This window comes from Convolutriloba macropyga, chromosome 5, assembly GCF_964194025.1.
Source record: "Convolutriloba macropyga chromosome 5, txConMacr16.3, whole genome shotgun sequence".
In the NCBI taxonomy this organism is placed as follows: Eukaryota; Metazoa; Xenacoelomorpha; order Acoela; family Convolutidae; genus Convolutriloba; species Convolutriloba macropyga.
The window spans coordinates 73,127,954-73,149,782 of NC_134472.1; the positions used below are offsets into that span (position 1 = coordinate 73,127,954).

A 21,829-nucleotide genomic window follows, 5' to 3' on the forward strand; every position below is an offset into this window, starting at 1 on the left:
ATTGGAAGCGGAAAATTTATAACTTACGGTCCTCATGAGCTGATGCTTAAAGTGGGCGGGTACATGACGGAGAAAATTGATGATCCCGATTTCGATGTCAAGGATCTTGACATAACCAAAGTTATACAGGAAGTAATCTCCGAAGAACGCTCTGACAAGGCAGATGATAAACATAATGCTGTTGTTGACTCCTTCTCTGAATCGGAGTCTGATGAGCCTGTAGGTAAATCCTCCCAGGTTGCTCCCTCTCGAAAGCGCCGACGACAAGAAAGTGGTGATACTGAAAATGCAGATAGTGAGGACAAATGCAGCAAATGTGGGCGTTCAGACGGTGAGAAGGCTGCGCTTAAACAGCTGGCTTACGAGAAGTTGTTGCATTTAGCCTCCAGGTTGGAGCAAAGACTTGATAGGTCCAATCAGATCCAAAAAGAAAATCTTGTTCTTGTGCGAAAGGTCATGAAGGAAGTAACGGAGGCAAAGGATACTGCTCAGGCCAGGGTTGATGTAGTAGATGATGAATAAAAGGAGCATTTGTCCTTCGAAGGCAAATGTCTGACGAACAAAGGGGGCGATACTGCTGAAGAAAAAGTGAAACGAGTTGCTAGGACACTTTGGAGCAAGGAAGAGTTGGCAAATCATGTCATTGATCCGCATAAGCAGCTTAAACCTGAACAGACCGGGAGAACTAGAATTGATGAAGCCAGAGAGATCGAATTCAAGAAAGCTGTAAAAGTGGTCTTGGGGAAGGAATATTCGAAGAAAGTTTACCGACGAACGGTCAGACTTGTGAATGTCATGGGAAACGGGTATAAGAACAAGGGCTTCAAAGAGAACAGTGATTCAGATGAATAAGTTATCCCATAACAGTGGTTGGGGTGTTAGGTCTTTGCCAATTATTTAGGTTTGAAGACATTTGGTACAAAGTGACTAATAGCTTTGTAGCATTTCGGTATTTGTGTGAAACCAACTTCGCCCATTTCGTTTTGTCGTTTGTTAATTGTTCAGTTTGTTGCTTCATAATATAACTTTTATCGTGCAAACATGAATTTGGTGTCTTGATTTTTGACTGTTTGTGCTGATAGTTTCTGCTTTTGTTTTGTCTCCCTTTTCATTTTATCGATATTAAGTCAGCAAGTCATGCTTCGTTTTTCCGATACTTTTAATAGTAAACAGTTTCACAATAAATTCTGATAAAAAGATTTTTTGAACTTCCTGCTAATAATAAATTGTATGCATTTTACAACTTTTATTGCCGTGTTGTTTTATGATCTTGACAAAGAGTATTGACTAAGATTTTGCCTCTTCAGTTTAAATGGATCAGCCGATATCACTAAGTGAAATAAAGTCGGTCGAGGCTGGAATATTGATGTCCAGCAAACAAATAGCTGAGTTGACGGACGAATTGCTTGAAATTGAGAGGCGCTTAGAAGAATCTTGCGCAACTGAACTTGAGCTGCATAATACTTTGGTTTTGGCTGCTGAAAAGCTGAGGGCAAAGGTTCAATTTTTCTAAACCTAATCTTTCTTATTCTGAATTTTTGAGCAGACACATTAAAAACATAAAATCTTATTTAGAATAAAAAGACGAGTCAATTTAGTAAGAGACCAAAAAACGCGGAATTCTTCTACAAAAGTCGAGATCTTCTCGATTTTCATGGTGAGGATGGAGACTTTCGCGGTTTTGGGTCTATTGTTGTGAGAAAAATTTTGAGCGAAGAAGAGAGAGCAAAATTTTGTTTCTCGCCCCGAAGGAAATTCAAAACCACGCGACAACGTGCACCCAGAGAAGCCGAAAGGGCCTTCAAAGGTATCAACTTTTTCTTCTTTTGGCTTCAAAGTTCTTTTACTAAGTTTTTTCTGCTTTTGACAGTTGCTGTCCAGCTGTTCTGTGGTGAATCAATTTACGCTTATAATCGAGCCAAGCTGGGGGCAAACCAGGTGGGCATCAAAGAGCAATTCGAGAAACGTCGCAGTGGCATCAAAAATCAGAATGCCGTTGAAAATTGACCAAACAAGTCTTGGACGGATTACTGTACTGACTTCTTCGTTATCTCTGGTGTCTATAGTTTAAGATATGCTTTTCTTGTTAGAGTTTGAATCTTGTTTTCAATAGATTCTGAGAATGCTTCATTACAGTAGTTGGAGCCCTGAGGTTAATGTACAATTCTAACATGTATTCGTTTTTGTTTGTCCTTAATACGCTTGCTCGAAATAATAGTCGTTTTAAATTACAATATGCAAATAATCACATTTTTTGCTCAAAACAGTTTTTGGCTTCTGATCTTTTTTTGGCATGAACAATCCGCTAAATTTGTTTTTCAAATATACCTTTACCTGATTTGGATTCTGACTTTCAGTCATGAATATGAATTCTAAGACTTTGAAAAGAGTAAAGCTTGACTGGAAAACATTGGCCGTGATTGACGGTAATCTCACGCGGCGCTATGTGGACAATGAGCAGTTGTGCACGCACAGAATTGATACGCACAAGGAGGTGAGGAACTCAAAAGACGAGGAAGACGTGAGATTGTTTCTTGAGGAGGAGTATAAATCTTCAATGAAGGTTGTATAGTTTCAAGTTGCTAATTACATCCCATCAGAAACATTTTCGCAAATAGGACTCTTTTTAAATTTAGACTTTGAAAAAAACAACTTAATTCCAGGAGTATCAGGTTTCTTAAGTGAGTTGCCAGATGAAGAACATATCGCTGGTTTCAATGATTTTTCCCTGCTAACAACAACTAGGAACATAAAAACTACTTTTCTGATGTTGGGACCAGTGTCTTTCGTAAATTCGTCCTGCAAACCGAATGCTAAGTATGTTATTGACGGACATATTGTCCGGTGTATGGCAATACGAGATATTAAAAAGGGGGAGGAACTTACTGTTAAATATGATATCAATTTTTTTGGCAATTTTAATAAAGACTGCTTGTGCAAATACAGTTCGGAGCACGGAGATCCACTTGAAAATCGTCTGCCATCACGTAAAAGAAAACTATTTGGCGGAACAGTTAATAGAAAACTGGTTAAGACCACGGAAAACAAAGAAAATTGTAATAAAAAAGGTGAGCCAGTAGATCTGCTGTATAGGTTCTCTACAGGCAAAATATTAGCAAAGGGATCTGTTGATACAGAGGATGAAGAGGAGACAACTGAGATAATTTCTGAAATATCCTATGACGAACTCTATGGTTCATTGCAAAGCTCTAGGCCCTCAAGTGTTAGCAACTTCTTGCGTAGTTATGAGAACAGCTTCGATTTTTCTCCTCAACATCACATTGTGGATCAGCCCGCAATGTGTTCAACGCCTCTTCGTCAAGCTGCTGTAGACCTTCAAGTGTTTGAGACAGTAGAAAGCAATGCTGATGATGTTAACGAGATTGGTGACGAAGAATTAGGTTCAGAGTTTTGGAGCAATGAGCTAGAGCTTTTCGATGGATCTGATTTTTCAACAACCGAGTTCGTTGACGCCTTTCATTCTTTAGCTGACAAGCACATTTTGTCTGGCATTGCCAGAAAAGATTTTTTGAAGCTATTTTCAAATGTTTTGCCATCTCCGAATAACGTTCTATCTGCTTCGCCGCTCCCTATTCACCCGTCCGTAGCATGTTTCAAAGACAACTCAGGCGACCTTTTGACTATCAGTCTTCATGAGCAGCTTAAGTTAGTGAATTCTCGTAAACAGCGTTTAATTAAGCAGTCTTGGGAAAGCGGTTGTTTATGGCAAACAGGAAATGTTATGATAGGTGATAGAGAAATTCTTCTGAATGTAAATATAGATGGTGTTGCGCTTTTCAAATCTAGAAATTTGTCTGTTTGGCCAGTTTGGGTGCAGATATTCAATTTGCCTCCTAAAATACGAGGCAGTTTTGGTAACCACGTTTTATTGTGCTTATGGCGAGGTGTTGGAAAACCCGATTGGAATTTTCTGCTTAAGAAAATATCAATTGAGATGGAACTTTCTCTTCAACAAAATTTTTTTTAGACGGTGTAGGTGAGTGCTCACTGAAGTTTTTGTTTCTTATTTGTGATATGCCAGCCATGGCTGCTGTCTGCTTGTTGCAGCAGTTTAATGGATACTATGGCTGCCCCTATTGTTACATGGAAGGTTTGTATTGTAATCACAGGATGCTCTATCCAGTCAGAGAAAATTTTAAAATACGGAAAAATTCGGAATATTTTCAAAATGCGAGATCTAAATCATTTGGCGTTAAAGGTGTATCTCCTATTAGTAAGTTTTTTGGTATTCCCTGGGATGTACCTATTGACCCAATGCACCAAGTTTTTCTAGGTTTTGCAAAAGTTCTCACACAAGCTGTTCTATCGAAAATAGTAAAATGATAAACATAATTTTAATCATTCCCTGACAAAAATAATGGTTCCCTACGAAAATTTGCATAAGCCTAAAAGTGTAACTGAATTAAGTTTCTGGAAAGCAGCGGACTACCGACTTTTTCTCTTTCATCTCGGTCCTTTGCTCCTTCAACAATTTTCCTTATCTGATTCTGAGCTTGCCGAAATTTTCTGCAGAGTATCATTTGCGATTCGCGTGCTGAGCGAGCAAAGGTTAAATGATAGCATCATTTCTCATGCGGAGAAGCAAATTGGGATCTGTTTAGAAAATTTTTTAAAAGTGTTCTCTCCAGAATCCCAGTCTTTCAATTTGCACACTATTCGACATTTGGTCGAACAGGCAAAAAAAATCGGACCTCTCTGGATGGTCTCAGCATTTTCTTTTGAATCAGCTAACCACATGTTAATCCGTACTGTCAAAGGTACTTTAAAAAATCCAGAAAAAATTGTCGAAAAATTTCTATCGAAACAAAGTATGCAGGACGAGACAAAAACAATAAATTGTGCTCTTTATACAAAACTAAGCAGTGAAAGTTACCAGTTTGCTATCGAAAACAATCTTACCGAAATAAGAGGCAGGTTTTTCGGTGAGATTTTATATTATTCTTCGTCCTTCACATACACTAAAAACAATATTTCGAACTGCGTTGCACAGACTTCTGCAAGTAAGTTCGTTAAGATCGAGTATTTTGCAGACCAAGTAGGCGTCTGTGTTGCAATTGCTAGGTTTTTCAAAAGCAAAAAGGTTCTAAGCTATTTTGCTGAGTTGGATGATAACTTTTGTTTCCATTACAAAATTGGCAAACCAGGAGAACTGAAAATCATTGATGTTAAGGATCTTAGGTATAAGTGTGTTTTACTGGACGTCGGAAACAATATTTTCTTGGCCAGTGTCATGCGAGAGGGTTTTGAACATAACTAAATTAGCCTTAAAAATTTTTTGTTCAAGTTTCATTAACTTTTTTATACTAATTTAAAATTGAGAAGCTGATGACAGTGGTTCAGCTCATAATGTAGCATATTTATTTCGAAAAACTTGCTCTAGTAGTATTAGTAATAGGTTTAGTAGGCCACGGTCTTAAAAGTTGGTCGGCCACGGTCTGAGTAAGACTACATGCATTAGCTCTAGCCGTTATTTATATTAGTTTTTGCTTAGAAAATGGTCCCGAAGACTGAAGCTGTGCTAATAATTGGAGACTCCAATATCCGCCATCTTGAAAGAGATATACTGAAAGACAAACTTTTGAGTCAAATACCCCTTAGAGTAGACGGCGTCAGTGGTAGGCGAGCAATGGACTTAACATCAGCCGATGTTGATAGAGCGGCCAAATATCGTTTTGTGGTGGTCATGCTTGGTAACAACGACCTGGGACAATTCCGAAACAAAAGTGCCGAGCTACCGATAAATGTAGCATGTAAACTAATTGCATTTTGCCAAGTACTCTCCGAAAAAGGTACACGAGTGCGTGTAGTGAAACTTCTTCCGAGATTGGATGTTGCGATGCCCCTCATAATACAAACAAACAAAATACTGCAGCGACACTTGGGACAAAACCTTTTCAAGCAAATTTGCATGTTCAAAAAACAATTTGACAATAAGGGTGGTTATCACCCAGTTCCGCGCGGAAAAATAGACATTCTGCGTTTACTTCTCAAAGCGTGTGAGACATTTGGTTACACTGTGAAAAAATGATTTCCATGAACTTAATCAAAACTACTGCCTTTGCTGGATAACTTCTTCTTTTTTGTTTTGTTGTTTGCCTTATTTATGACTTTTTGCTGTTAGCTTTGTATTTGGCTTTCTTTATTTTGTTATATATAGATACAGTGTGTCGTTTTGTTCATGATCTAGTTGTGCACTTTACCGGTTGATATAAATTTAAGTGCGTTGTTGAATTTTTCTCTTAAATTTCTAAGTGGCTCACGACAGTGGTCGAGCTTTTGAGGTTAGCTTTCTTGAAAAATTCTAATTAGGCGAAAAAATTTGTCCCTTAATTAATCCGTAACCTTCGTGGTCTTGTAAAAATTAAGTAAGTCTCTCCTTTTAGAAAATGAATTAAGTCACAAGTGTTTTTGCTCCCTACAGTGGTGGTGGAGCTTCTTAAGTTCAGGTGCCTTAGAATATTTTTCTATGTGCTCGTTTATGCGCCTTTGTGTGCTGTCTGCTTTACATCTTTTTCGGTTTTGCTTTGATGGGTGCTTTGATTTCTCTGAGCGGAGATTGATGACCAACAGCAAGTGTTCAAAATCCTTCTCTGCTCCTGCTGTCTTAAAATTTTTCCTGATGATTTTAAGCGTTTTCTATTTTGCTGTCTTGATTCATTCGCTGTGATGGGTGCTTTGAGTTTTCTGAGCCCACACAGTGATGACATTCAGAAAATAATTCTATCTTTTTGTTCTTGTGTTCCTTCTTTTCCCACATTTTTGTGTTCCTTTTTTGAGCGCAAACAATTTTTTTCGCTCTTTGTTGCTTGTTTTTAGTCTTAATAGTGCTTTTTGACTTTGATGCGCTGTGAAGGGAACATCGAATTCCCTGAGCGCACTCAGTAATGATAACGAAATCGTTCTCATTCTCGTTGCACTTCTCTTCCTGCTCGCAAGATTTTATTCACTCTTTTGTTGCATGTGTTTAGTTGTTTTAGTGTTAATAGCTCAAAGTGAAGATAAGGAGATAGATTTCTGAATTTCTTTCTTTTCTTCCGGCTCTCCATGGTTTTTTTAGTCTTTCGTTGTTTGTCTTTTGTTTTAAAAGTTCTGTTTCTTGGTGCGCTGTGATGGGAACTTTGATTTTCCGAAACTCTTTTATTGCTTACGTGTAGTCTTTTTAGTGTTGGTTGTTCTTTTGATGCTCAGTGATAGGAACATTGAGTTTCCTGGGCGCACAGAGTGATTATAACAAAATTATGTTCTGAATTTTGTTTTTGTCTTGCTGCTCTCTAGATTTTCTCTCTTTCGTTTTCGTCTGTTTTAAAATTTCTGTTGCTTCCATTGATGCGCTGTGATGGGAACATTGAGTTTCCGGAGCGCACATAGTAATGATAACGTGATAGTGTTCTGAATATCTTTTTTCTTTTCATCATGCTATCCAGAATTGTGTTTACTCTTTTGTTGCTTGTTTTTAGTCCTAATAGTGTTTTTTGTTACTTCGATGCGCTGTGAAGGGAACATCGAATTCCCTGAGCGCAATCAGTGATGATAACGAAATAATGTTCTGAATCTCGTTCCACTTCTCCTGCTCGCAGGATTTGGTTTCTACTCTTTTGTTGCTTGTTTAGTCTTTTTAGTCTTATTAGCTCATGGAAGATAACGAGATAGAGTTCTGAGTTTGTTCCTTTCTTCCTGCTCTCTATATTTTCAACTCTTTCGTTGTCTGTCTTTTGTTTTATAAGTTTTGTGTCTTGATGCGCTGTGATGAAAACATTGATTTTCCGGAACTCTCTTGTTACTTGTGTTGAGTCTTTTTAGTGTTGGTTGTTCTTTTTATGCTCAGTGTTCTGAATCTCGTTTTTCTTTTCAGCCTGATCTCCAGAATATTGTTCACTTTGTTGCTTGTGTTTAGTCTTAATAGTGTTGTTTGTTACATTGATGTGCTGTGATGGGAACTTTAAGTTTCCTGACTGCTCTTAGTGATGATAACGAATTGGTGTTCTGCATTTCGTTCTCTTCTTCCTGCTCTCCAGATTCTTTTTACTCTTTCGTTGTCTGTTTTTTTTGTAATTTGATTCTTCTATTGGTGCGCTGTGATGGAAACATTGAGTTTCAGGAACTCTTTTATTGCTTGTGTAGATTTTTCAGTGTTGTTTGTTCCTTTGATGCTCAGTGATTGCAACATTGAGTTCGGATGGTGCACACAGTGATGATAATGAGATAGTGTTCGGAATCTCATTTTTCTTTTCATCCTGCTCTCGAGAGTTGTTCACTCTTTTGTTGCTTGTTTTTAGTCCTAAGTTTTTTTGTTACTTCGATGCGCTGTGAAGGGAACATTGAATTCCCTAAGCGCAGTCAGTGATGATAACGAAATAATGCTCTGAATCTCGTTCCACTTCTCCTGCTCGCAGGATGTTTTCTACTCTTTTGTTGCTTGTTTAGTCTTTTTAGTCTTATTAGCTCAGTGAAGATAACGAGATAGAGTTCTGAATTTCTTCCTTTCTTCCTGCTCTCTATATTTTTAACTTTTTCGTTGTCTGTCTTTTGTTTTGTAAGTTTTGTTTCTTGGTGCGCTATGATGGAAACATTGAGTTTCCGGAACTCTATTGTTACTTGTGTTGAGTCTTTTTAGTGTTGGTTGTTCTTGTGATGCTCAGTGTTTGAATTTCGTTCCTTTCTTCCTGCTCTCCAGATTTTCGTTGCCTGGCTTTTGTTTCAAGAGTTTTGTTTTAGAGTTCTGACTCTCGTTCCACTTTTCTTCCTGCACTCTAGTTTTTTCTTCTGTTGCTTCTGTCTAGTCTTATAGTATTGTTTCTTCCCTTGATGTGCTGTGATTGAAACATGAGTTTCCTGAGCCCACTCGTTGACGATAACGAAATAGTGTTTTGGTTCTCGTTCGTCTTTTCCTCCTAATCTCTAGATTTTTTTAAAACGTTTTTGTTGTTTGTCTTTTGTAAAAAGTTTTGTTTGTTTCATTAATGTGCTGTGATTGTAACATTGAGTTTCCTGAGCGCACTCATTGATTATAACAGAATAGTGTTCTGGTTCTCGTTCGTCTTTTCCTCCTGTTCTGTTGATTTTTTTAAAACGTTTTTGTTGTTTGTCTTTTGTAAAAAGTTTTGTTTGTTTCATTAATGTGCTATGATTGTAAAATTGAGTTTCCTGAGCGCACTCATTGATGATAAAGAAATAGTGTTTTGTCTCTCGATCTTCTTTTCTTCGTGTTTTCTAGATTTTTTTACTCTTTGTCTGTCTTTTGTTTTAAAAGTTTTGTTCCAAAGATGTGCTCTGATGTGAGTTTTCTGAGTGCACACAGTTATGATTACGAGAAAGTGTTCTGACTCTCATTTCACTTTTCTTCGTGCATTCAAGATTTATTTTTCCTTTGTTGCTTGTGTCTAGACTTAATAGTGTTGTTTGTTCCATTGATATGCTGTGATTGTAACATTGAGTTTCCTGAGCGCACTCATTGATAATAACCAAGTGTTGTCATGACTCTCTTTCCTCTTTTCTTGCTGTTCTCTAGATTTTTTTTACTGTTTAGTTGTCTGTCTTTTGTTTTTATAAATTTTGTTTGTTCCACTAATCAGATATGCTGGGAACATTGAGTTTTCTGAGCGCACTCAGTGATGATAATAAGAAATTGTTTTGACTTTTGTTCCACTTTTTTTCCTGCTCTCAACGTTTCATTTACTCTTTTCTTGCTTGTGTTTGGTCTTACTATTAATTTTCGTTACAAAGATGCGCTATGATGTGAACCTTGAGTTTTCTGAGTGCACATACTTATGACTACAGGAAAGTGTTCTGACTCTCGTTTCACTTTTGTTCCTACTCTCAAGTTTTTTTTCTATTTTGTTGCTTGTGTTTAGTCTTATTAGTGTTGTTTGTTCCACTGATGCGCTGTGATGTGAACATTAAGTTTTCTGAGCGCACACAGTGATGATAAAGAAATAGTGTTCTGACTGTCGTTCTTCTTTTTTTCCTATTCTCTAGATTTTTTTTACTCTTTCTTTTTCTGTCTTTTAGTTTAAAAGCTTTGTTTAATCCAAAGATGCGCTCTGATGTGAACATTTAGTTTTCTGTGTGCACACACTTATGACTACAAGAAAGTGTTCTGACTTTCGTTTCACTTTTCTTCCTGCTCTCAAGTTTTTTTTCTATTTTTTTTTGCTTGTGCTTAGTCTTATTAGTGTTGTTGGTTCCACTGATGCGCTGTGATGTGAAAATTAAGTTTTCTGAGCGCACACAGTGATGATAAAGAAATAGTGTTCGGATTGTCGTTCTTCTTTTCTTCCTGTTCTCTAGATTTTTTTACTCTTTCATTGTCTGTCTTTTAGTTTAAAAGCCTTGTTTGTTCCAAAGATGCGCTATGATGTGAACATTTAGTTTTCTGTGTGCACACACTTATGACTACAAGAAAATGTTCTGACTTTCGTTTCACTTTTCTTCCTGCTCAAGTTTTTTTTGTTGCTTGTGTTTAGTCTTATTAGTGTTGTTTGTTCCACTCTAGGTTTGCCTCTAAGTCGCTCGCGCTCTAGGTTTGCCTCTAGGTCGCTCTCACGTTTTTTCTTTCGTTTGCTCCGACTGGCTTGCGCTCGATTTTTGGGTTGACTTCTCTGTCCCATTCTTTTTCTCTTGTTGCCTTATGGGCATTTGCTCCTTCGCTTTCTTTCTTGCCTTATGGCAAGGCTTTTTCTTTCTAGGACTGCCCTCTGGGCAAATTCGTTTCTCGCTCGCGTGCTTCCGCGCTCGTTCGTTTCCGCTTCGCTCGGTCTGCGTTCGCGTTTTTTCATTCTCTCGCTTTCACGCTGGTTCGTTTCTGTTTCGCTCGCTCGTTTTTCGTTCACTCGCTTTCTCGCTCGTTCCTTTCTGTTTCGCTCGCTTTGCGCTCGTTCGTTTTTCGTTCGGTCGCTTTCACGGTCGCTCGTTTCTGTTTCGGTTGCTTTGCGCTCGTTCGTTTTTCGTTCGGTTGCTTACACGGTCGCTCGTTTCTTCGGTCGCTTTTCGCTTGCTCGATTGGCGCTCGTTTCGTTCCGCTCGAATCCCCACCCCTCTCTGTGCCCCCTTTCTTGTGCATTTAGATGTTTATTTATATGTTTGTCTGTTCCTTTCTTCAGCGCGATAACCCCCCGCCCTTGTTTGTGACCCCTTCGCGCAGCGCGATAACCCCCCGCCTTTGTTTGTGACCCCTTCGCGCATTAGCCTTAGGGTCTTTTTTTCTTCTTTGGCGGCTAGGTCAGGGTGCGCTCCTTCTGGAGCACAGTAATGCACCGTCTGTAGTCGTCAAAGAAGTCAAAAAGGCTCATGCAAAAGCTTTCTTTCTTTCTGCCTTCAGTGCTATATCCCCAACCCCTCTCTGTGCCCCTTTTCTGGTGCATTTAGATGTTTATTTATATGTTTGTCTGTTTCTTTCTTCAGCGCGATAACCCCCCGCCCTTGTTTGTGACCCCTTCGCGCAGCGCGATAACCCCCCGCCCTTGTTTGTGACCCCTTCGCGCATTAGTCTTAGCTATTTAGGGTCTTTGTTTTTTCTTTGGCGGCTAGGTCAGGGTGCGCTCCTTTTGGAGCACAGTAATGCACCGTCTGTAGTCGTCAAAGAAGTCAAAAAGGCTCATGCAAATGCTAAGACAAGTTTACTGCTGCAAAAATCTGCACCCTTTCTCCGTTGGCCCCCTTTCCCCAGCATTTGAATCGAAAAGCTTGCAAGAATCTTGCAAGATGAATCGATAAGCTTGCAAGATTCTTGCAAGTGAATCGAAAAACTTGCAAGAATCTTGCAAGAATCTTGGTACCGGTATGCATTCACTTGCAAGATTGCCTTGCAAGATTCTTGCAAGTTTTTTGATTCATCGACCACTAGGGTGATCAGAGGTCGCTTTTCTCTGGGACGGTCTGAACAGAAGCCATTTTAGTCTGGACCTCAACCTGGGTATTCAATAGTAGCTGGCTGTGGTTCTTTGAAAACCTATTTACCAAAAACATAAATTTTAATTTTTTCAATTAGTTAAAATATTTATCAGCCGCTTTCATCAATTATCCTATACTGCTCATTAAAGAATTGATATGGTTGTTTATATACGGTTGTTTTTCATTTACCTTGTTTTTTTCGGGTTGTAATACATCATATAAGTGCAATATCAAATGTTGAGTAAAATTACCAATTTCATCGACAGGTATGCATAATCATCTATTAACCTACAAAAAGTAAAGTGTGCTTGATTTTTGCTTCAGATTATCTCAAATGTTCAAATGTTATAATCAATCAATTGTGTCGAAAAATAACTTTTTACAGAACCGTTTCCTTACCCCCTGAGATGGGGGGGGGGGTTATTTTATATATCAATTAATTATGCGCAAACAATTTTAGCATTTTTAGCTTGATAAAAGTAAGAGTTTTTGTATGAAAAATGAACAAGTTTTCGCCGTTATTTATTCGTAGTGACCTTAATAAACTCTCTGATAATCCTCATCCATTACCAGCCAGCGCCCCAACCTTTAATTAATTTTGAGCTAATTTATGCAATTTTCCGACAAATAACAACATTATATAACTGACAATTAGTATAGTTGTTAATTTGTCATATCCCACATTATAAGGACTTTTTTTACATGTATTAAGATATGTTTTGTGTAATTATAGGCCAATTGGACCAATTAGTCCATTTTATATGGTACACTCACTGTAAAGGCAAATTACCTTAAAAGTTAATGTAAATTGTTCAGGCAAGGTTACCTGAAATTTTGACTTTTCAGGTAAATTGCAGGTAAATTGTGCAGGGGGACTTATTATTACATGCATAATTCAGGTAAAATTACCTGCATTTGCAGGTACGTGCAGGTACCTGCAGGTAGTGTGCAGGAACGCCAAAACACATGCACAGTTCAGGTGAATTTACCTGAATTTTTAGGTAAATTTACACCTGCACATTTTTTAGAGTGTACGGGCACTGGCTAGAAGTGACCCGGGAAGATTCCCCTTCTGAGGGGAACAAGGAAACAATTCCAACTCTACATTATAATTTGCATTTTTAAGCCACGACAGTTTTATTAGGTCGAACTGGTTTCTGAGGAGGCGCAACTGGTCCTTCAGTGTCTCTTCTGGGAGGGGGTCGAGTGTACTCCTTCCTGGCCTCGTTCATAAGAGCATTGTAGTCGGATCTCATCTCGTATGTGTTGTTAATACGCCAGTTGGCTGGCTCCACCGCTGCCGAAGTCGTGGCCAAAGAGTAGAGGCTGGGGGACCCCCTAGTGGTCTTCTAAAAGTTCAGAAAAACTCTTCGAAAAAAGCTGGAAAAGTGTAAAAGTTTCAGCGGGTGGAAATGGGGAAAATTTTGTAAGAAATCCACTGAGCGTGTTGAAATTATGTGAAAAATGTTGACAGTTAAACTGTAGATGCGAGAACTGCTGAATAAAAGTATGTCTAGCGCTTGTCAAAGCAATTCTTACAAAAACTTAGCACATTTTTCGGCGCATTTCTCACATAAATTTAACAGTTCCAAAAATCTGATCAGCGCTTTCAATACAATCCAGGCGCTTTTTTTAATAAAATTTGAGACAATTTTCTGCACTTTTCTTACATAAATTCTTCAATATTTTTTGCTAGTATTTCGAACCTCCTAATTCTAGCACATTTATCACATAATTTCAACAGAAAAAATGAAAAGAGGTTTCACTCCCTATCAGCACTTTCCTTGCTCAATATTCCCACATTCCTTTTAAAAACTAATTACATTTTTTGGCACATTTCTGTTATAAAGTCGATATTTCAAAATTCAGTCAAGATGGCGAATTTGAGAGAAAAATTAGTCCCTTGAACGCTGAGATCATACCTTTTGAACTAAAAAACATCTTTTAGAAATTTAGCTCAAAATTTCAAAACTTCAAAAATTTTTGCGGGAATCTGAAAACTTTTTTGTTTCCTGTTATAAATTTGACATTTAATAATTCAGCCAAGTTGGCGAATTTCTCAAATTTTTTAGTGCATTTCAAAAAAATATTTGAAAAAGTTCAGCACATTTTATAAAAGGAATTTTCAGCCAAAATGATTATTGTGTTGTGAGTTTAACAATGGAATTGGAAAGTAGATAGTTTAAAGAAAGTGCTTTAATTTGTTTTAATGTAGAGAAAATACAATAGAATATAGCACAACATAATAGATGCGAAAGTTTAATATTTGAGCTTGTTCACCTCGCAAATGTTATAATCAATTTTTCAACAATAAAATTTTCAATCTTTATGCAGATAAAACTGAAAGTTTTCTTCCTACTGGTTGTTTATGACGTTGATTAAATTTTGCATTTTGTAATAAAGTTTTGAAGTATGTGAAAAAAAAATGAAAAATTTGAACAATTTCTTGTATTCAATTGGTTAGGTAAGCTGCAACAGCATTGAGCAGCAATTTGATAAAATTTTTAAGAAGAGTATCAATAATTTGTAAATCAAAATATTCTGCACTACGGTTACACTATTATGTCTATTTTGCCCTTAGAATAGATTATTTCTATTGAGAAAAAAATTAGTCCCTTGAAAGTTGAGATCATACCTTTTGAACTAAAAACATCTTCGCAATTTAGCGCAAAAATTCAAACAGTCAAAAATTGTTGCGGGAATCTGAAAACTTTCTTTTATTTTCCTATCTTTTACTTCTTATTTTTGTTAACTAGAGCAAAGTGTTCACCAAGTTAAAATCATGTAATTATTCCTCAACTAAACTATATGTAATATTCGTGAGCTTAAGGACTGCTTAATTTTGCATATCTCCAGCCACAGTGATATGAAAAACTTATCTATTCTGTTTTGCCCCCCTCACTTTAGTGAGCTTATATTTAAAAAAAATTTGCCCCCCCCAGGAGCACGTGCTATATTCTTACATAATAACGGGCTATATAACAACATATAATTTGTAACTGGGGGACGTAAAAAACATTGGGGGGGGGGGCAAAACAGAATAGATCCTGAAAAACAAAACGGTTGAGAGTTTTTCTTAAAAAACAGATAAGATTGATTTTATTCTTCCTCTGTGGGGTCAATGGAGGCCAATCAAAATTCGGTCGCCATATAAATGGCTCAGTTTTATTCAACCGAAATATAATCAAATTGATTAAACATTTTAGCGTCTGTTTGGAAAAAGTAGAGTTATGAGACAACATTTGAAAAATGAGATGAGGAAATGATGCTTCTCATGAGACAAAAAAGATGAGATGTTTTCATAAAAGTATAAACTGAACAAAAGAAGGACGCTCTTTGTGAATGAATATCCAAATTTGACTTTTGAAGCTGCAGCGGCAAAACGAAATTAGGGAAAACCAGAATTTGGGTAAAAATGAGAATAGAAAAAATCGATAGAAAGAAATTCAATAGTATTTTTCATTCAAAGCAATTTTTTACAACTTTTAAACACAAACCAAATTGTCTCTATCAATGCAAACAAATGTAAAGCAAGCTACGGGAAAAATCGCCAAACGAGATACAAGAAAAACTCTCAAGCACAAAACTTCAAGCTTCTTGTCTCAAAAAGCAACGGCCGGCAGTTTTTGTGCACAGTGATAATGAATTACGGAAGTTCACTCTTATAGCAAACAAAAAAGATTGTCGATGTTTTGGTATTAAATATAGGCAAAAAACGAAAATAAATGAAAATTTATTAACTAAACGCTTGATGACATCCTCTAATTAACATCAAATTTTTTCTTAAGGCTGCCACATTTTGTTAAAGCAATTTAAGACTAAAAAAATAACGTATTAAAAATTTGGTATTTTGTCACACTTCCGAAATTGTTCCAAAAACGATAGTTGTTTCCTTCAGCGGCCCGTTCTGGTTTCTTCAAGCTAATTTTTTTCCTTTATTTTGGTCACTAAAAATGCATGGCGTACGCATAAGATAGGGCACCTATATTGGTTGTGTGATAAATATATTTTTGGTGGTCATTGAGCTCTGTGCTTGAGAAAAGGTCTTTTTTCAAAAAAAAATATTGGTTTTGATCTAAACTTTATACCAATATACACCACTTCGTTCTGCAGGTCCCTTTTCTCTTCTAAGATGAAAAAGTCGAATTTTAAAACTTTATTTCTATCATAAATGTACATAACTTTTTACACCAGTGCGTCTACAACTAACAATTTACATTACTATACGGTGGTTAATTTTTCTAGTATCGAATACATTCCGAAATGGTGTATATCTGGCTAAAATCTGGTCAGCATTTCAAACCCCGTTTTCACCCTCAGTTCATAAGATCAAATATTTATTATTATTTGGATAACGATCTATTATGGCAATTTTTATATGATGGTTTTTTTCTGTCGCGCATAATTTTATCAGGGTTTTCAGTGCCAACTAGATACAATGACTAATTTTTATGGTAGATTTTTCCATGGACGTGTTTCCCTCTTCATCAGAAAAAATACCAAACGCTTTGGTAAATATATAAATTATGCATTGATTGTTTTTACCGAGAAAGATGAAACACTTCCAGAAAGACACCAGTAAATTAAGCCTTTATGCGGATTCGCGTCAAGAACTATAGGGCAATGCTGAAATCTTCAAATTTAAGGCTCAAAACTGCTAATTGTTTCAAAAAGTTTACCATGAATAAGAAAATGAGAAGCAGTTTTCATTTGATGATTTTTAAAAATAATTGACAATCTGTGCCAGTTTAATTTAAGATGTTTAAACCCAAATTTAGACAATCAATTTGAATCGTTCTCCCCACACGGGATGATGTAGAAATATGAACGGTGTGATCTAGACAAAAATGCGAACAATTAGCCTATAAAATAGTGAACACTTATATTCAGGGCATTTCGAATTGCTTTTTCTAAAGCTGCCGCTAGTACTTAGCGCATTAACTCAATTTACTGGGGTCTATTTATCTCTTTTTTGAAGAAACGATTCTACATTTAAGGTGCCAGTGTTTAGTTTTGTTGATCTGTGCTGGTGCTGAATATTCAAACGGCGTTCTTCCGACATCCGATCTTACTGAGAAGATCCCTGCTACGGGTATCCTCTGACCTTTTCGGATCCTGACGGTTTATTGTCCGTTTCGTCAATGCCGACCACTTTCCCAGTTTTGATAAACTCCTCTTTATCGTCCTCGACAGGGCCCTGGTTGCCAGGGCAACACACCCAGAGGAGTTTGCCCACCGTTGCCAGGAGAATGGGTGCGAGAGAGGAGACGCCGAGCCAGAGGAAGACGAGATTCCAGCCGATGTTGAATTCCTGGTCGTTGTCTGTGACGTGGAAGGCATCCGTCATCAAGGATGCCGCCAAAAAGGCCAATACCCCTGAACACATTAAAACCCTGATCGAGGTTTTCAATTGATATAGTTCATGACGTACACCATTTTTGAACGCATGCAGGGGGTAACATGCGTTCAGACAGACACCGGAGCGAATTTTTTAAACTATAGATCTTTTAAATCCTATCCGATTTATCTTTGAATTCATTGTACCCCCTGCCTATAGGAACGCAAACTCGCCAGTTTTTGCCATTCAGCCAAAGTGTTCCCCAATATTTACTGGATGCCCAGGTTTAGGCCTCGAATTATGAAAAGACCATGCTCGACGAAAAGGTGGTATGAAAAGACCATACTGGACTCAAACAGCCCATGAAAAGAATTTAGCTGGACCTAATCGCTCAGCTAGACTTTTGCTCGACCAAAATTTTTGATGCTGGACTTTAGCTCGACCCAAATATGATGCTCGACTTTACCTCGACCTAAAGTGTTCATGCTGGACCCAAAAAAATTACATTTGCTCTGTAAATTGGTCTTTGCTTATAACGTAGTCAACGGGTTTTACCGTTCAAATTTTTCAATTTTTCTCAAATTTTCCAGAAAAACGAACAGTGGTATTATAAATATATATGAAAAAACGACTTTTAGAACCCAATAAACTAAATCATAACAAACTAAACTCAAGGATGATGAAATATCAATTGTTTGAGCTTTGTTAACTAGCTGAATTCAACCAAACAAATTCGCTATATTGCAAAATTGCGGAAACTATTTTATCTTAAGAATTCATTATTTCTTAAGATTGTTTGGCGGAAATCCACATATTTTTGGAAGTTGGACTGCCTGTTGTAACGCTAGTTTGGCGTTGCTGGTAGATGTTACACAACAAAAAAAGAAATATAGAAAGGTTAACTGTTATTAATCCCAGAAAATGCGATCCTCGACTCATGAAAAGACCATGCTCGACCTATTAAAAGATCGTGCTCGGCTTTAATTGGCTCTGAAAATACTTAGCTGGACCCATGAAAAGACTTTACCTTGACTTTACCTAAGTTCTGGACTGTGTATTTATAGTTAATAAAGTCTCCCCCTACTAGAATTATAAAGTCTTTTCATAAGTAGAGGTCTAAACCTGGGTGATCCCGGAATAACAGTCTAACTTCATTCAAGAGAATTGTTGCCAACATTTTAGAGAACAAAAATTGGGATTTCTGTGGCAGGAGTTGGAGTCTGTATGCATGAATCCGGTCAAATCTTGGTTTCAAAATCTATATTCTAGTCATTTCTCGCAAATGTTTGCTAAAAAATTTCCCGTTTCAGTCCTTTTTTTGTATCAAATTTTACTAGAATTTTGATTGAAACACCGCCCTTGTATCACAATGGAATAAGATTTAGCAAACAAGATTTACCGTCCTATTATTTTCCATATTTCAATTTTTAGATGGTTGAGAGACGAAGCAACCTAATGTAAATTATGCATAATATAAGCCAGAAATATCTTGAGAAAAAGCTTTACTTGTTCAACGTATACTTGGTTAGAGAAATGGAGCCTTGGGGAACAAGAAAGGATATGAGAATGGGTTATAAGAGATGCCCGAGTTAGAGAGCTTAAGACCAGTTGGTGTAATGTTTGGTAAACTAAGCTTGCAAGTAAGAAGTAAGAAGTGGTTGTTTGAATTCAGTACTGATGCCCTTTCACAGTAGTTGTCACTGCTTAGCCCACCCCTCCCCCAACATCAATAATTTTGGTCAATTTAATCTCTCTTGCGAGGAAAACAATAAATATTTTGCAATTATAAGCAATTTTCCACTGTTCTTTTTCTTTTGACCCCGATTCGCTTTAAACCGACAATTTTAACACCTAATCATTTCAGCCCACCAATTAACAGTCGCCTTTACAAGCATGTTTTTCACAATTAGGAGGACAATTCAGTCCCTTTTGGCTGCGATGTTTTCATACAAAGTCCCAGGGAAAAAATCCCGGGGTGAGGTGGTGGAAATATGAACCAATTGATCCAGACAAAAATGGTCATAATAAGAATTTCCACACAAAAAATTTGGTCATAAATCTAATGAGCTCGCATTACTACCACAAAATATTCCGACAAAGCTTGTTTATCTTCCGACCCTGCGGGACTATGCAAAATTTTCGACTATGCATCGAAAGTACAATGATTCAAAACTGTGCAACTACGATCTGAAGTGTCTTAGTTTTGTATGAATTCTCCGAAAATCGATAATTAGCAACAAAAATGAGTACATAATTACAAAAACTTAAGACCAATTTTGTCACCTTAATCAACAAACAACAAAATCGATTAAGGTGACAAAAAAATTACCTGAGATATATTTCTCAGTTAGCTTACAGAGGTTAAATGATAGTTTTCAAGAATTTTGATTCAGCGGGGGTATACGAGCCAGACTTGATCACATTATGCATTTATTGCGTTTTTGTGGACTTATGATTTCAGAGAACGCGCTTATGATTCGAATTTGAGCTTTTTTTCAGACATATTTGGACTACGATTCCATTATGTGGTGTCATGAATCGACATAGAGCGCTTATAATTCGAAATAGCGCGGCAAAAATTTGGCCGAGACCGTGTATTTATCATCCGGGAGGGTAAACCTACAGACAATGATGTTCGATTGGGTCTTTCCCATTATAGCCCCCCCCCCCCCCAGCTTAGTGGTCAGATAACCTATAGCCCCCTCCCCCATCTTAGTGGTCAGATAACCTATAGTAACCATGTTTACCACCCCCCCCCCCCAAGCATGGTAAATATGCCATAATAGGGGGGGCTATAATTTCACGGGGGGGGGTCTATAATTTCACGGGGGGGGGGTCTATAATTTCACGCGGGGGGGGGGGGGCTATAATGGGGAAGACCTGGTCGATTAATATTTCGATTACCTCACACCGGGATTTTTGTGACCGACAAAGCGGGACACCCTTTCCACTATTCACAAAAGTTGAACAGGAATGAGAACAAACCCTGAGTTATCAACATGGAGGAATGGAGTGCAAAGAGAGAGCAGCAGGATCCCAGCTCTTTCAAGATCTCAAGACCACTCAAAATCAACAGCGCAACTTCCACGAAGCCAACCAGGTTTGAGAGGAGCAGGAACGTCCTCGCAAAGTTGACCTCCACCCATTCAGAGGTCATGTTGGGCATGTGTTTGTCCTTCTCTAAAAACAATTTCAAAACAATAATGAAACGCGAATTTCGAAACACTTTCCGTTTTCTCCAGTGAACAAAATTTTTATTTTCATTACCATATGTGACCAAAATAATTGAGTTTGAGTTTGCACTGATAATAGATTTTGTAGCCTTTAAATTGGAGCCATTGTCAATTTTAATCAAATTATAATTGATTAATAAAGGTGAAAAAATACAAATTGATGAGGACTATAATCAACTGGGGGAGAAGTAAACAATCGCAAAGTCTATTTAAACGGAGAACACTCTTCCCTTAAGTATAAAATAAATTTCACTGGGTGACTTTATACGGTTCTGTTTATCTTGTTGCAGCAGACCTGACTGTATAGCCATCCCGGAACCTCGAATTGTGAGTTCCAGAAACTCACAAATGTTCTTTTTAATCTTATTGATAGCAGTATCATAAAACAAAATAATAATCGTGGAAGTTTGACTGGAATAAGAGGCATAAAGACTCAGACTGCTCAACCGCGTGACGACAATTTTGGCAATTATTTTTTCATCCACTAGTTATCAAAATCGATAATAATTGAAATACTGCAGTTGCCCCTATTTTCTGTGATATGTTGTTCGTTTTTTGACGGTACATTTTGACAGCAAAAAACTATTCCCTTTTTATATTGTCATAGCAGCGTTTGTTATATTACTTTTTTTTGACGGGGTAAGATCTGTCGACATTTTCCACCAGCTTCAACTGAGGCACGTGACGAGCCAAAAAAAAAACATTCGAATTACTTCATTTTTTAGTAGTGGCTTGGTGCTCTTTAAAGCAAACGTACTTTTAATTTTTGCAATTGTCGCTATAATAGTTCTAAAATTCTTCTTCAAGTCTGTTGTTTAAAAAAATGTTTTTAATTCTACTCAGCCGAAAAATTCTTTTAAAAAATTTTTTTATTAACCAAAATCTGATAAATGATATATATCTGATTAACTTCATGGTAAAATCTAATATTTGGAATTAGGTTTCGGTATATATTAACAAATCATAGGTTTGTTTCATCTCAAATTTTCAGTTTTTCAAGCTCATTTTGGGGCATTGTTAGCGCTTATAAATATCAATCTTTTGTTACTTTTTTGTTAATTTAATCAGTTAAGTTGTATCCAGAGAATGAACCAATGCTAATGCCATTAAAAAATAACGTGACTTCTTTTTTGAACAAAGTGCAGAGCAGCAAATTTCTATGTCACATTTATTGCCGTTCCCCATTAAATCTCCAAATTAAGAGTTTGTTATCAAAAAAAATTATGCTGAGTTAAGTTATACCAATTGCTAAGTTCAAGTCTGATATATAAAACACTTCTTCTAAAACTTTTGAAACTGAGTTGCATTGTGCGTCCATTTAATTGTGAAGAAAAACAGTACAGAAATA

The 21,829-nt window shown here is 37.1% G+C and overlaps 2 protein-coding genes across 2 annotated transcripts in view; both read right to left on the reverse strand.

Annotated features, from left to right (window-relative positions):
* The window catches only part of LOC142339626 (coatomer subunit beta'-like), a 263,545-nt gene that overhangs the window by 163,785 nt on the left and 77,931 nt on the right, over positions 1-21,829 (reverse strand). The window lies entirely within an intron of this gene.
* LOC142340251 (uncharacterized) lies at positions 12,957-20,423 on the reverse strand. Its single transcript, XM_075390802.1, has 3 exons — positions 20,234-20,423; positions 17,015-17,286; positions 12,957-13,259 (listed from the first exon to the last, which is right to left on the reverse strand). The coding sequence occupies exons 1-3, from the start codon at positions 20,412-20,414 to the stop codon at positions 13,032-13,034; spliced, it is 681 nt and encodes a 226-aa protein (XP_075246917.1). The 5' UTR covers positions 20,415-20,423; the 3' UTR covers positions 12,957-13,031.

Coding starts and splice junctions, on each gene's coding strand:
- LOC142340251 (XM_075390802.1), bottom strand. CDS start 20,414: ATGCCCAACATGACCTCTGAATGGGTGGAGGTCAACTTTGCGAGGACG. Junction 17,287..20,233: donor CTCCATGTTGATAACTCAGG/GTTTGTTCTCAT, acceptor TAATGTGTTCAG/GGGTATTGGCCTTTTTGGCG. Junction 13,260..17,014: donor AACCGTCAGGATCCGAAAAG/GTCAGAGGATAC, acceptor CTGAACTTTTAG/AAGACCACTAGGGGGTCCCC.